The sequence below is a fragment of the Nelusetta ayraudi genome, unplaced genomic scaffold (genome assembly GCF_046127955.1).
Source record: "Nelusetta ayraudi isolate G7.1 ecotype Tasmania unplaced genomic scaffold, CSIRO-AGI_Nayr_v1 ptg000004l, whole genome shotgun sequence".
NCBI classification, from domain to species: Eukaryota; Metazoa; Chordata; class Actinopteri; order Tetraodontiformes; family Monacanthidae; genus Nelusetta; species Nelusetta ayraudi.
In genome coordinates, this window is record NW_027466054.1 from 15,775,001 (window position 1) to 15,791,088 (window position 16,088).

The 16,088-nt window shown below is 49.6% G+C and overlaps 1 protein-coding gene across 1 annotated transcript; it reads right to left on the reverse strand.

The window, feature by feature from the left end:
• Nucleotides 1-5,474: 5,474 nt before the first annotated feature.
• On the reverse strand, nt 5,475-15,906 carry LOC142896255 (uncharacterized). The gene is made up of 2 exons (XM_076037840.1): nt 15,446-15,906; nt 5,475-9,437 (listed from the first exon to the last, which is right to left on the reverse strand). The coding sequence occupies exon 2, from the start codon at nt 8,975-8,977 to the stop codon at nt 7,157-7,159; it is 1,821 nt and encodes a 606-aa protein (XP_075893955.1). The 5' UTR covers nt 8,978-9,437; nt 15,446-15,906; the 3' UTR covers nt 5,475-7,156.
• Between the last annotated feature and the right edge of the window lie 182 nt (nt 15,907-16,088).

Below are 16,088 nucleotides of genomic sequence, written 5' to 3' on the forward strand. Positions count from 1 at the left end.
ACTTCTTTTAGCACAAGGGCAAAAGATATGGTAATGGGACCCGGGAGGCTTAGCGTTGCATAACAGAGCTGATTCATCTCACTGGCGCGCGCGCACGCACACGCGCGCACACAAGCGCGCGCCGTTATTCCTGGTGGCCTACTTTCATTTCATAAGAACGCAACTTTCTTGTGGCCTATTTCCACCATGTGATGTAAACGTGTCGCCGTGTTTGTGACCGTGTCACCGAAATCGGTTGGCATTGTTGCGTTTGCACATCTGTAGCGCACAATCTCTCTCTCTCTCTCTCTCTCTCTCTCTGTCACACGCGCACACACACACGCGCACACACACACACACACACACACATGCTGGCTGACCTATTTTATGGCTCTGTGTTAGGACAGAGGCGGCGGCGAGGACTGAATGGGTCACGGCAGGCAGCATAACTGTATTGAAGCGCTGCCAAGCAGGCATGTTCCACAGAGGAGTCCTTCTCCACTCGTCCCAGCACTCTCTCGCTCTCTCACTCTCCCTCTCTCGGCTCTTCAGTCCGTGCTCCATTTCTTAGATCTGGTTTCATATTTTTTATTTTTGTACTTTTTTTTTTTTTTTTTTTGACTCGTCTCTCTGCCCAGTGGTACTCTTATTTACCGCCGGAATGTTTTGGAGCTGATTTATGTTGGACACGATGTTCCCACAGTACATGAGAAACAGATGCTGAAATAGAGATACAATAATTGCGCTTAAAAAAAAAATTAGCTGGAGATTTTTATAGTTTTCAGTTAACGGTGGGAGTGCGGGGGCGGGAATCTGTTGGCAAAGATGCTGAAATGTGTCCGCAGTGCCGATACCGCCGCCTTAACGCACAATCTATTACACAACGTGGCATTACGGCGACGATGAGAGCGCGAGGCAGCGAATTAAAGGGCCGTACCTGAGGTTACGTAAAGGCTCTAACGAACCTCAGCAGAGGGACTTTCACACTCGCACTGATTCACAGCTTGTCCAGTCACGTTGCAGAACTGTTTAATTATTCATTCACTGCATTCCAGGGGTGTTTATTCTCTAATTTCGGAGCATCTGACCTACTGACTGAGAGTCTCCGTTGAAACCAGCCTGTGTAGTGAAAATGAAGTCACTCCAAGAACAACACTAGTGTTGCTTGGCCTTTTTGGTGTGCATGCCTTTGCTGTCTTTTGAGCCCCTGAGTGGGGAGCGATTGCTCTCTCCGAAGCCAGTCGCCAACACCGGGTTAACAGATTACGTCCGTGGTCAATGGCCCAGACAGATGTCGTCCTCTGGGTGCGTTTTGCTGCATTTGCCTACACGCGTTCCGAATTCCCGATGTTTCTAATCGGCTTCGTAAGCGCTCGCAACGCAGCGGAAGACGGCGAACACGGTGGGTTTTGCGGCGCGTCAAGTCGCCAATGTCTCGCTTTTTGTGTGCGTCAAAAGTTAACGTGCAGGCGGTTTTGCAGCCTTGCTCCGTTCCAAGACTTCCTGCAAAGGTCTGAAGGAGCCGCCATCGACGCCTGCGAGACGCATAGAAAAACCCCGTGTGCAGACGGAACCCGCGAGCAGCCAAGACGCGAACGCGCCCGCGCATCGCTGACGCGTCCCGTCTAGCACACTGCTCAGCCTCATCCCTCTTAGCCCATGCCTGCCTCACCCTGTGCTGCTGACCTACATAACGCATCAGCCCAGTTACATAACCAGCCGGGGTTGTTGATCACTGCAGGCGGTGGCAGCAGCAGCAGCAGCAGCAGCAGCAGCAGCGCTGGGCCAACACCACCCTCTCTGCACGCACACTCTCAACACTCACACCTCCGTTTTCAACCAACCGGCTGTCGTGAACTTCCTGCTACTGCCGGACAGTTTAGACACACACACACACACACACACTCACATGGCCATCCCACGGCTGCCTCAAACACACACAGAACCTGGCTGGCAGGTGAACTCGAGTGGCGTCGATGGCTAAACACAAGGAGGAGGCAGGGATCCAAAGTAGGTCAAAGTGAGATTCTGGAACATAAGTGAATCTAGTTATGGCTTATCGTGCTTGGACTGATTCATTTCCTGCAACCAACAACATGTCAGAGAGTTTCATTAATAATGAGAGGGGAAAAAAGGTCACTCAAGGTCGCAGTGTGTAACACGTAAACAGATCAGTTTGCACGCCATGGAATAAATAGATGTTGATAGCAATAAAATGACAAATTATTTGCTAATAAGCATTTATTCTGTCATAAAGAGCGTCTGGACGACCATATTGTGCCATCGTGTTTCAACAGTAGCCCAGAATGTGGATCTGCTCTGGGTTTTCTGCCCTGACGTAACAGCTTATATAAGAAAGAAGTGAGTTTAATAGTGACGTCAGAAAACAGATTGAATTAACCTGGCTTGCTTCTATGTATTTTATGATCATGGGATGCCACTGAATCTTTCAAAGTGTAACTTTTAACAAAGTTGGAGCCGATTATTTTTCGATGGTGCGTTCAAACTGAATCATTCCGGCGTTTCCTTTCGCTAATTTGATAACAGTTTCCAAAAAAGAATGATCACATGAGTGCCAAAAAAAACCCCAAAGAAATAAAAACCACGCCACTTTATCTTCCGCAGCGGGCCTTTAAAACACGACAGGGTCCCGCACAAGTCGTAAGAAAAATGCTGCGAGGGATAAACAAGAACTGCGAGTCCCGCCGGGGAGGATTGGATTAGTGAGTGCATTTTTCCTGTGTAAATGTCAGCCTGATGCAAACTGATAAATGTGGCTCGGTTTGTGCGTGCATGTGTGCGTGCGTGCGTGTGATTGCGCGCGCCACTGACCTGCTCCCTCAGGCAGTGAGAGAGAGAGAGAGAGGGAGAGAGAGAGAGAGAGAGAGAGAGAGAGAGCGGGCGAGCGAGCTTGTCTCTGGACAGTTTTGCTCAAGTTTACACTGTAGAGGTATGTGACGTAACCCTCCCCCCCCCCCCCACTCCCCCTCCCACTGCCCCCTCCCCTCCCTCTTCCTCTTCTCTCTTGCTCAACCCTTCACTCTGAATAACCCCTCACTCTGTCTCTCTCTCTCTCTCTCTCTGTTTTTCACCCCCTCTCCTCCCTCCCCTCCCCGTTGACCTACTTTCTCTCCACTGGCCCGTTTTCACAAGCCTCTGCACAACACAAAGCAGCTTTTACTGCTCAAAGATGGGTCCGAGGAGAAGGAGGGAGAAAAAAAATAAGGAGGTGAGGAAGGTGGGGGGTGGGAGGGGAAGGAGGGGAAGAGGAGTGCAGGAGAAAAGGAGGGAGGGAGGGAGGGAGGGAGGATGGCTGAGAGGATGAGGGCAGGATGGTGCACCGTGCAGCACTGCGGCTTTTCCTCGGGAATGTCACCTTGTTTTTTGAGGGGCCGGGCTGCATCATGGAGGGGCAGCAGCGGGGACACGGTTTAAGAGTTTTCGGTGGTTCTGGCGCCTGGTGTTGCTATACACCCCCCCCACCCCCCCACCCCCCCCCACCCCCCACACACACACACACACACACACACACGCACGTACGTACGTACATCCTTCCTCTTCCTGTGTGAAACCGATAAGCAGGAACAAGCCCGGCGTTTCTGGTGCTGCACATTTTTGTTTTCAATCTAAGAAGCATTTTAAACATAAAAAAAAAACAAGAAAACTGATCATTTGTTAAACCATCAAATAAAAAACATAGAGTGCTTGATTTTACTTCAATTGATGTCTTGACCCTAAATATATAAGCATGTATGTATGTAGCATAATTATATACATACAGTACATGCATAATTATACTGTCTTATTACTCCAGTCATGATGATAAGTTTCTTATATTCTCGTTTCCTATTAACTAGCCTGTGTTCACTCCTTCTGTGCGTGCGTGTGTGTGTGTGTGCACGGTGGTGCGTCACACCTCTGCACTTCTCGGCCTGTAACAGCGCCGCCGCGGCTCTTATGCAACCGGCTGCTGTCAGCGGCGGGCGTTCTTGCTGCGCCGCGCCGCCTCCTTCCCATTAGCTTTTGTTCCATTAGCAGCAGGGTCAGTGAGAGGCTGCCGCTCGGCTTCACAGCCTGCCGCTCTTCTCCCTCAAGATGGTTGTGTAACTTGTTTTGGCTTGTTGCATCCTGATATATTCCGGCTTTTTTGTTGTTTTTTTCCACATTTTCTTTAGCCTAGCTACAACTGGGCTACTGTGTCCTGGAGCTGCGACGTTCAGCCAAATGTTCTTCATTGTCTTTCCATACTGTTTCTAATGACTTCCTCTCAGCTCAGTTACTGTCCATTAGATTGCCCTTGCTGTAGTTTCCAAGTTTAGATCATGGACCTTAACATGCTTTTAACCATTCATTTATCACAACATTGGTTTTATTATTATTATTATTATTATTATCATCATTATTATTATCATCATTATTATTATTATCGTTATTAATTAAATTTTCATCAGGATAGTGGTGCGGATGTTAGAGCCAGTGGGTTGTTGGTTCTATTCCAGCTCGGGCCTCTCTGTGTGGCATTTGCACGTCCTCCCAGGTGAGGGATGTGCACTTTAGGATCGACTGGAGAATCTAGTGCGCACGGCTGTTTGTGTCTTCGTGATCTTCTTGTGATGAGCTGCTGACTGAGGATGCAACCTGACCTTTAGCCTAAGGTTGCTGGGGCGGACACCAGCAGCAGTCAGTCACTGGTCATGTGTTGATGCGGGGGAGCGAAGGAAGGCTGGACGGACCGTGGAGGAATAGAAGTGCAGTTACTTTGGAAGCGGTAGTGAAATGCCTGCAGATTGCTGTTGTCCGACATCACTCCGAGCTTTTGTCCGCCAATCGTTTTGAGTTTCTACTCGAACGGGAGTTCATTATACACTCTCCATTTAGCCGCCCCTTAATTCCAGCCACCTCTCTGGGGGAGGATCTCGCTCTCTTGCTGTTAAATGCGCCACTGCGCTCACAAGTTAATTGCTGAATCGGTCGGTCGCGTGTGTGTGACGAGTGAGCTGTGAGCACGAACCCGTGTGGCTGAACCGGGGCCCATGAGAGTGTTTCTTCAGTTACCTTGCACACACATTCTAGATTTGACTAGGCGCCTCACCCTATAGAGACTTCATGTAGCTCATCTTTGCTCACTGTCAAGGCGTATTTATTCAATAATGAGACTCTTCCTACTTTGTAGATCTGGTTTGAACCAAAACTGTTGAGCATGTGTTTTATTTTACCAACTGTAACTGTTTTAGATGTACTGTATATTCACTGTTGGACACAGAGGTGCTAGTTTTCACCAACACATTTGTGCTGCCCTTCCACACAGTGGGTGCCAGTATGCTGCGTATGTGATGACTCGGTGATTTGGTAAAGTTTTGTTTTTTTTTGTTGTTTTCCAGGCTGCTGGCTCTCGCCGGTCTGCTGAGCTTTGTTTGAGTGTGTGTGTGTGTGTGTGTGTGTGTGTGAGAGAGAGACAGGTTGCATAATCAGCCCAAAGAGAAAACCATGCGTGCTTAAATTCAACAAACTTTTATTTTTTTTGATCCCATTTTGATTCTTGCACAAAAATCAAAAATGAGCGGGTTTTTTTTTTTTCTAACCATTTTGCATTTTCCACATGAAGTATAGCAATACATTATCACTTCGGGACAAGCCTTTTTCTTTTTCTTTTTTTAATTCCATTTTCAGAACTCCTTTCTCAGCGAACAACAGAGGTTATATGGTAGCACGTAGTACGAATGGTAGCATGGAGTAAATACACAGCACGACCAGGAAGAGCACAGAGCAAAGTGACACAACAGAATGACAGAGAAGTACACGTAGTAACTGCCGTAGTAATAACCGAATATAATAGAAAATAACAATATTATTAATAAAATAATAATAATAAAATAATGACAGCAGTATACAAGAGATTGAGAGACAACTTTACATTTATACATAGTGGCCAGAGGCAGGCACCAGGAAGTGAAACAGTTGTACAGACTGTGTGATCGAGCTGAAACGACTCAGTGCAGACGTGAGTGGGATTCTTAAGACATCGGCCAAAGTGGGGACAAGGGACAACACAATCAAGAGGCACCTTATGAGAGAGAGAGCAGCTTTGCTGGTTTGGAGAGCCATTTACTTTATTAGACAGACATTTTGTCTGGTAATTAAAAACATTTTGTTTAGTTTTTTTTTTTTTTTTTTTTTTTTTTTTTCTTAGTGATTAAACAAGGCTTGCCTTGTGCTTGTCGGGATGTTTTCCTTTTGCCAATAGCTTTGACTGATATGCATAACAACTGGCCTTGACTGTTTTGACAGCGCCGAGTGTTGAAGAGCTCAGATCACCTGAATCTTAACATCATATCCCAAGAGGGGGAAAGAGAGAAGAGAGAGAAAAAAAAACATTTTTTTCTTTTTTGTGGCTCATTCTTTAGTTTTAAAGGAAATCTTTGAGGCATTTTTGAGACAAAGAAAGGGAACTGTACACGGTGTCACGACAAGAACAAACTCGTTACTTTTAAAGTCTACATCTTCTGCATCAAACCTGCTCTATTTTTTGTTGTTTTTGCCACATTTTTCTTCTTAAAATATATATTCCATATATGCAAATTTATATATCACAGTAATATACAATCTAAGTGCTTCAGAAGTGAATTGGGGACTCGTGTTCGAATGTGAGAGGATGAAAAATGGTCGAGGCGACGGCAGGAGGAATTAAACTCTGGGGGCGCTGGAGGAAGGACTTGTGTGTTCTTTGGTTAAAGGAATGCTCCCGTAATGCCACAATAAACACTGGCCGGCCACTAAGGCAATTTTAAAGTGTTGAATAATTGAATAACGTGTGAATTTCCGACAAGGGTAATATCCCAGACACCAGCCCCAGAGAGTTCCATTCCATCCCCTCCCTCGTTGAGTGAGCTATTACTTTGAGAGGGTGGGTGGCTGGGTGGCTGGGAGGTAGGACTAGAGAGATAGTAAAGGGATGTGGAACAGGTGACACAGTGAAGCTTTATGGTGAAATCACATCCGGAAAACACCTCTCACGAATCATTGGCGTCTTGTAAGGTGGCGACGTTGGGGCTACTGTTGTAACCGTCAGTCTGTAGTGGACAGTCAGCGGGCGGCAGCTCCGCTCTGCCGCTGCTCTGTCCTCAGTCTGTTGTGGACAGTCAGCGGGCGGCAGCTCCGCTCTGCCGCTGCTCTGTCCTCAGTCTCGCCTCTTCCCGCGCCCACCCCTGCCACCGCTGGACCCCCTCTTCCCTCCCTCCTTTTTAGCGTCCGCCTTGTCACTCCCCTCAGACCTGACCTCCTCCGCATATTCGCTGTCGTTCTCCGCCTCTTTGCTCTCCACGTTGGCCTGGTTGCCGCTTGGGTTGCTGGGCAGAGCCAAGTACGGGTGCTGCGGCAAAGTCGGGGACGGTGACAGGGAGGCGTTGGCGTGCCCCTCCCCCAGCACACCTGCCGCTCCCCCGTTGGACAGAGCTCGGTACTTGAGGCGGAGCTTGTGCGGAAGGGCGGTGGCTTTGACCTCGGCTTGCGAGCTGGAAGCCCAGACGAATTTCTGGTGGTAGTTGCTGATTTCTGAGGAGGACGAGGACGGAGACTCGTCGTCCGTGGAGCCCTCCTTGTCGGAGCTCCGAGGGTCGCCCTCGCTGGAGGAAGTGTCCTTTGTCTCCTGGTAGAAGCCGTTGGTTCGCGGGCCTCCCTCGTACGTCAGCACGGGGGGCTCTTCGTCCAGTGTGTTGAGGTAGCTGTTGGGTTGCGGGAAGGAGGACTTGCCCTCCTCTGTGTTGTGGACCAGATCGGGGGCAAAGGGGATGTGGTGGTTCTCTGCGTGCTGGCCACCGTTCTCTTGCGCCTGGTAGCTGTAGCTCCGGTGAAGGGTCTCGTGCTGCGCCGGCCTGTTGGAGCTGTACATTTGTTGCAGCTCCTCCGCCTCAGCGTGCCCGTTGGCGTACTGGTACTGGGGCGAGTCCATTGTCTTTGTCCTCTCTAGCTTCTCAGCCACCTCAGAGATGGACGCCGAGCAGTCGGAGAACTTGGCCGTCAAGGTGTTCTGGCCCTCTTGCGGTAGCCGGCTCTGGTGCGACTGCTGTTCCTCGGACCTCTGGGTCTCCATGGGGTAGCAGCCGCTGCTGGAGCGGTACAGGATGACGCTGCGCTGGGCCGAAGTCGCTTGAGGAGCCGGGCTGGTGGCCTCCATGTGGCACGCCTGCTGCTGTTGGTGGTGCTGGTAGTCCATGGCGCTCTCACTCAGTGGCGTGCTCGGCTGGTGGGAAGGAATCAGAGCACCGTGGCTGCCGTGGTACGCTCCGTTGGGCAAGCCGTTGCTCTCCAGGCGGGCCAGCTCCATACCTGAGGGCTCCTTCTTGATGCTGTAGCCGAGAGGCTCCGGACTGTCTCTGGAGGAGCCGTCGGACATGTCGGAGACGGAACCTCGGGGCGAGTAGCTGTGGAGCTTGTGCCGGTCGCCGCGGCTCGGCTGCTCGGTCTCAGATGAGTCGGAGTTGAGCATCACTTGTGATGCGCTGGAGTAGCCGCTGCTGGAGAGGTAGGAGTTACTGTTTGGGGTGCCGGTGGCGCTGCCCCCGTTGCTACCGGCGCTGGCCGCAGCAGCGCTGTTTGAGATCTGCTGACTCTTTTCCACGTAAGAGGCCGTGCTGATGAGTCCAAAGCGCAGCTTGAGCTGGAGGAGTTCCGTTTTGAGGCGGACGTTCTCCTCGTTGAGCGCCATCACGCGGTTCTCCAGCACCATGTCATTGAGACGGCGCTTCTCCCTCGAGCGCTTGGCCGCTTCGTTGTTCTTCCTGCGTTTCTCCCAGTAGCAGGCGTCTTTCTTCTCATCTGAGATGAACTCTCGCTTGCGTCGGCAGGCCGAGTTGGGCTTGGCACTCTTCCCCTGCCGATTGCCGCGCGCTCCAGCCTCCTCGACGGGTGCCTCGAGGGTCCCGTCGTAGTTCTGAAAATCGTCTGCCTCAACATCATTTTTGTTGCTGGTAGGAGGAATGTGTAGACTCAGACTTTCCATTTTTTCCCAGCTGGGGGCCAGAGTTTGACTCTGGCAAAGGGTAAAGGGGGGAAAGGGAGCAGATGTACAACTATATGAGCCTTCTGCTTTGCTACTAAGGCTTTTGACCTTAAGTCGCAGGATCTGCAAAAACTTCCTGATGAGGTATTTGTGCTCCGCGGAGGGATAGCCTCATTGATTTCAGTTACTTGACTCTCAAGAATAAAATGTTCAAGTGTCCATGTTAGCCAGGAAGATTAAAAAGAGGTGAAACTCCACAAAAACCTCAGACATTGACCTCGTGTTGTGAATGAAGAATTTAGGAAGAAACAAAAATGTATTTTTGGAATGTTGAAGTCTTCCAGCTGTCTTGGCAAATCACTCAAAGCAGTCTCAGGACTGTGGTCGTGGAGGTGGTACAGAGTCTATCGGCCTCTTCCTGTTTCTCTGGCAGAAGACGGATGCCTGTCAAGACCGCTGGCTGGAGAGAGGAGAGAGAGAGAGAGAGAGAGAGAGAGAGGGGGTTAGGTTATTGGCAAAAAAAACCACTGCAGTTCACTAGGGCTCGTACATACGCAACATTTCAGTCAAGTGAAATCAGATTTGCTAAGCGTAGCGCGGGGCTTTGACGCAGGGCTTCTTCAGTGTAATCTGCCCAAGCTTGGGGATCAATAGGCTGTTTAGCGCAAACCGCAGGAAAAATCTACGAGAGAGAAAAACTTCCCTTTTAAAAGAAATGAAGTTCGTGTTTTAGGCTTTTTTTTGCATTTCCTTTGTCCACAAAAGACAAAGGAAAAGCATCAATGTAGACATGAGCCAAGAGGAGCGCCGCTGCTGAGACTAAAGGTTATGTATGAGCTGCCGCTTCTCTCTGCTGCAGCGCCGCTGCGCTAGAGAGGCTGCTGTCATAGTCACATAACGAGACTAAAGCGTGCTGACCTGGTGCCAGCGCTGCAGAGACTAACGCACGACAGGGCTGCGGGTGGGGGGGGGGGGATCAGCAACGCAGACCTAGTCTCATTGTTGGAGGTGGGGTTTGTGATTGCAATGATCTGAAATGTACTAGAAAAAAAAAAAAAACAAGCTGGCGAATACCGGAGCAAATTAAAATGGCATCAAACAGAAGTGAGGAGTGGCTGAAAACGACTGCGTGTTTGTCTGTGAGGGGGGAGGGCGGGCGGCAGTGGCGGCAGTATCTCTCTCTTTTTTTTTTTCCCCCTCCCCCCTGCGGGCGGCCGCCGCGCCACAGTCTGAAATTACACAACACTTGCAGGCGGCTGAACTTCCCCATGCAGCCGTAACCTGGTAACTCTACACAGGAAGCCCGGCCTCTGCACGTCTTGCGCCATAAATTTAACAACAATGCCGATCGCAACGCGAGCGGATGTTGACGCCGATCCGGCAGAGTTATGTAACAGCGAGTGCTCACCCCCCCCCCTCCGCGCCCTCAACACACACATTGCCCCAGCCCCCCCCCCCCTTTCCCGGTCTTACGGCGTCCTTATGGTTTGCTCACGGTAATGGAGCAGCAGCAAGAGTCAATGTGCAGTAATTAATAACGTGTCATAACACTGAACCCGGACTCCATTACATAGAGGCAAAGATATCTTTGTGTGACGCACTCGCTGCTCACAGCGGAGTCAAGTTATGTAGGTCACTGGGCCAGTGGGTTACAATGACTCCTCTGTTTTATTTTCTAAACTCCACTCCGATGAAGCACGTATGTGTATTTTTGCTTCTCGTTGACTTTGAGTCCAGCAATATCTGCTTTTTTTTTTTTTTTTTTTTTCCCCCATTAGTTCTTGAAATTAGTAGAAATTAGCACATTACCATAAGGGCTGCATAATTCTGGCGAGGTATGTGCACTATGAGTTGAACCAGTAGATTTGCATGCAAAGACGCAAGTCAGACACGTTGATCTGGTTGAGGGAAAAGCAGGGGGTTGAGACGAAGACATGGCGCGTGGAGAGGGAGAGAGAGAAGCAGCAGAACAAAGAAGCTGCACCGACCGGTCCCCGGATTGAAACTGCTACGGCATGAAAAAACAAAAAACAAAACAAAACACGTTCACGCCCCACGGAGCAGAGAGAGAGCGAGAGAGGGAGAGAGAGAGAGAGAGAGAGAAAAAGTGACTCACAGTGACCTTCTTTTCTCTGAGCTGCGGCAGTTCGCCCTGTTACTTCACGCCGCCACGAGTCAATGCCGTACAATAATTTGAGCTAATAAGCATCGTCTTCTTCAGACTGGCTAATGAGGCTTCTCTCCGCCAGGTCAAACACCCCTTTGTCACGTTATCTCACACACACAAAATTGTTTTGACCTTCAATCGGCTGCGTTACGCTTCTCTAAAAAAAAAAAAATACGAACCTATTATTCTGCCCACGTAACACGAGAACTCGGCCAAGTGGCTCCTATGAAGTGAATCTGCCCAGGATTTCAACATGTGATCTCAAGATGGACTTGGAGTGGTGCGAAACCAAGGAAACAAAAAAAAAAGGAAAAGAATCGGGACACAACAACCAACAGATGTGGAAAAATGTAGGGTGACCCCCCTCCTAACTCTGACCGTGAATAATTTTCATGAGGCTCGCCAGGGAGGGAGGGAGGGGTAGGTGAGTGGGTGGCTGGCTGGTTAGGAGGAGGGGGGGGGCAGGAAACAAAGGCGGGAGGGAAGGAGGCACGCATACGTCGGCGCTGTCCCACTGACCTAGAAACAACGCTTAGCAGTAAACACTCCCTCCGTCTTTGACAGTGCGCCATAAAATAGGTCAGTGGAACTAGGCAGGAGAGAGAGAGAGAGAGCGTATTAGAGCGCACGCTAAAAATAGAGCGACAGAACGAGGTGAGGGAGGCAAAGCCAGGAGGGGCGGGAGGGACGTCGGGAGGTGAATACAGAATTTTTTCGGGAATTAGGTGAAGTTGAAAAAATGGGGCCATGTGGCCAAAGACAAGACAATGCAATATATATATATATATATATATATATATATATATATATATATATATATATATATATATATATATATGTGCTCTCTGAAAGCCACAAGCAACACCCGATACAGCACGTAGCAACTTCCAAGAGGTAGTGGGGGAGGTAGATAAATATATAAAACGGCAGCGAGCGAGCGAGACAGTCGGACGGCATTGACGTCAGAGCACACACCCATCTCTGCAGCCCAAATCACACATTACGGCTTCTCGCTCCCTCTCTCTCAGGACTGCATGGGGAGGGGCTGCTGCTGCTGCTGCTGCTCGCAACGTACGTGCTCTGAATGTCTCCGGTTCGCCGAGCGGAGCTTGTGTAACGCACGCGTGTTACATAGAAGGAGGGAAGCTACAGGTTCACCCTGGCCGCCTGCAAAGGCCCCCGCAATCTCCTCTGTGGAGGGAGGAGGGGGTGGGGGTGGAGGCGGGGGGGCGGGGCAGGACTGTGTGTTCCCAGACTAAATAGAGGCAAATAAAGAAAGACGCACTCAGTCCAGTGCAAGGTTCTAAATTCCCCACCACCACCACCACCACCACCACTACCACCCCCCCCTGGAAAAAGAGGGGGGGTGATGGACTGCAGCGGCTCGGGGCGGCTGCCTTATCAGCCCCGCGTTGAGCCCAAACGCAGCTCCCGACCCGTTTCCAGGCACTTGCCACAGGGGGAAGGAATGCTCCACCTCTGACCTCCTCCGAAAGGCAAGTGTGAGTGAAAAAGGCACGGCGGTATCCGCTTCCCCTCCTCCATCTTTCCAGTGATACAACACCACACACGTGGAGAAGGGGGGAGCCTCCATTTTGCCCCCATAGCTTTGTCAAATAACAAAACCAGGAGACCGGGGTGGGGTGAGGGCGGGTGTAGCAGACATTCCAGGGCAGTCAGTCAGTCAGTCAGTCAGTCAGCGAGGACCTGTAGGGGTGTTCAGCACCTCCTCCCAGCAGTGCTGCGCGAAGATGTTTGCCGTCACCAGTAATTTACGGGGAAATGTTAGCGCCGAAAAAATCTCTTGGGGGAGAGGACACCAGTGTTTGCTTTCCGATGAACTAACGTGACCTAAATACTCAATAAGTGTGAAAGTTCACATTAATGGCATGATCCTCAATCGCCTTGTCGAATTTTATTCACATTATTAACACTTTTTTTTGTTTTAATCTTTAGCAGTTAACTAGTCCAAAACATTATTTTTTTCAATGAGGCAAATACTTTGGTACTTACAGCCAGCAAACATCGGTCATCAGTTTAAAAAAAAAAAAAAAAGTGGAAAAGAACTTTAAAAGTACTACTAAATGAGGAAAAAACTTTTTTAAAAAGTAGCTGTAGTTACTAAAGGCTGCAATTATCTGTGGTTTGGATTCCCTCAGTGGAACGGAGCGCTGGTCCCACAGTGTATCCTGTACGCCTCATGTGTGTCCTCACCCAGTTACAGGTCTGACCTATATTCAGCCCAGAGATGCCTGGGACCGAGTCATGCAGATGGCTCTAAAAGCCGACCAGCTGGCAGTGCGGGGGGACTAAGAGCTCACCGAAAAAACTCAGCCGGCCTTCGCCACACTGGGGTTTCCACACATTACATCACTTCCTGGATGTTCACTCGTTATATGCTCATTTGAAAGCGGGAGTCGTGCCAAATATTTATGCATCTGGTCTGACCGCAATTCTCACAAAGGGCCCGGGAGAACACGAGCGTCTCGCGTCATGCGATCCTGCTTCTGAGGGGGAATCTCACCAAAGAAAAACAGTGGCGACCAAACTTTTTGTGGCTCCACGTGATTCACCTTCAGTCGCTTTCTATACACAGACGCCACTTGGCAGAGGGCACGGCAGACCCAGGAGAAGGGCTCGCCATTCCTCTAACTTTAGGGCTTTGCTTTCTTAAAGGCTCCTGTAGTCTTTGAAGATTGCCCAGGAACTAATTTTACAGAAAAAAATGGATTCTAAACATTGCAAACACAACAACTTCCAAAGAATATGTCATAAAGTTTATTTTTGCAGAAGTCAAACCGCCACCAGGCTCAAACAGATGTCAACAAATTTTAGCGCCAGCAGTGACTAGTGTTCCCACTAAAAGCCTGTTATCTGATCTTTTGGCCGGACCACTCCGTTCCGACTGCTAAACTTTATTTTCCATCTTGTCTCATATGGAAAAATGATATAAATAGATTGCAGACGATTAGCAGCCGTGCTACGTCACTGAGGGAAGTGTTTGTGAAATGCCTCTCCTACCTGTTTTCAACTGGCTGAATAACTACGTGGTTCAAAAATTAAAGGATATGGGATTAATAGGATGGGGGGGGGGGGGGGGGGGAGTTGAGGATGTAAAGGGGAATCAATTACTGGCCGCTCTGTCCCAGAGGGAGAGCTGCTGTTTATTGCTTCTCCCTGCTGCGTATCTGTTATGTCATACCCTCTAACTCCCTATAAAGCAGAGCTCATGTTTTACTTAACACCTATTGAGCAAAAAGAAGAAGAAAAAGAAGGAAGAACAGGAAGAGGGGAAAAAATCACGTATCTGGTGACTCACTTTGAATAGGAGACATTTGTCTTTGAGCTTGAACATCTTCACAGGGGCTGGGTGATGTAAGCAGCACATGTGGAGAAATGTCCTTTGTGTTCATACATTGCGTGAATCTTGCATCCTTTGCAATCTAATGCAGTGCTACTGCGTGTGCACATGTATTTTTTTTTCCCCCTAGGTGAGCTCAAATTTTGATTTTAAATTTCCTACCTCGCACAATTTTTTTTTATTTTTTATTTTATTTTTTTTATTTTTTTTATTTTTCATAAAATTCAGCATTTACGACATTATTTAAGGAAAAATAACCCTCCTCCGGTAGGGGATCCGGCATCCCATCTCGGTGGTCCAGTGCCCTAAATAGCATCCATACAGTGGCACGCCACGTGCTGTAGCTAATGTAGTGCACAATGTCTGCATCAAGCACACGGAGACAAACACAGCAGCAGCAGCAGCAGCAGCTGCCACCATTCCCTGGAAAACACCTCCTCCACCACCACCTTCACCATGAGGGAAGTAACCTCGCCTTGACATTGAGCCCAATATGTTGGGGGAAGGTATAGCGCACGAGTGCGAATTTAAATAACGTTTTCATCTCGCTTTACATAAAAACCATAAAAACCAATGGGGGGGAGAAATAGAGACCTGGCAACAAAGTAGTGCATACCACGCCAGCGCCGCTTTCTGTGGCTAAAATGTGGCGGTGGGTAGGGAGAGAGAAAGAACAGGGAGGTTTTGTAGGCGCAGGTGAAGGAACGGCACAGCAATCTCAAAGTCACGGACACGCCGGAGAGCCGCGAGTCGCCATGTGAACAATAAGCGAGCCGGTTCGAGCCCCCCAAACAAGGCGGTTTTGACTCGGAACCGCCGCACCGACCGAGTGTGTGAGTGAGTGAGTGAGTGGCGGTGCGCTACGCCGCCGGAGAGAGACGGACGGAGGGACGGAGGGCAGACAAAAGAAGTCGTCGCCTTCCGCTCAGTCAAAACATACCTCTCAATGTGCCGGTAACTGCCGCTGCTGGTGACAGTGAAGGGGTGCGAGACGAAGAAGAAGAAGAAGAAGAAGAAAAAAAGGGATTCAGGCTTCCCCGACACAAAAGCCAGTCTCGCTCCCGTGTCCTCCGTCCCTTCGTCCTTGTTTGAAGCACAACACCAAAAAAATCCTCTTCCGACGGCAACGAAAAATGGCTAAAAGTTTGTGTCTGTGGGCGTCCTGCTTGCTTCGCTTTGCTTTGCTTCGCTCGGCTCGGCTCGGCTTGTGCTGGAGTCAGTGGCTCGGCTCGGTGTGCTCTCCCCTCCGTCTCCTGGCTCGGGCTGCCTGTGTTGTGCGATGCTGGACACTTTGCTCCAGTTTCTCTCCGGCTCCCTTTCTAGAAATATGTGTTAGTAGGTCAGCGGTTGCATAACAGCGCGCTGCCTAGTCACGTTTTTGTCCTCTATCCCTCCGCGCCAGTGCCTCTCTCTCTCTCTCTCTCTCTCTCTCTCTCTCTCTCTCTCTCTCTCTCTCTCCTTCTCTCTCCTTCTCCCTCCCTCTCTCTCTTTCGCTCTCTCGCTTTTCTCTCTTCCTCTCGCGCCGTATTATCGTTATTTTTCGATCCTTTTTTTTTTTTAAACTTCTTTCTCCGTCTCTCTCC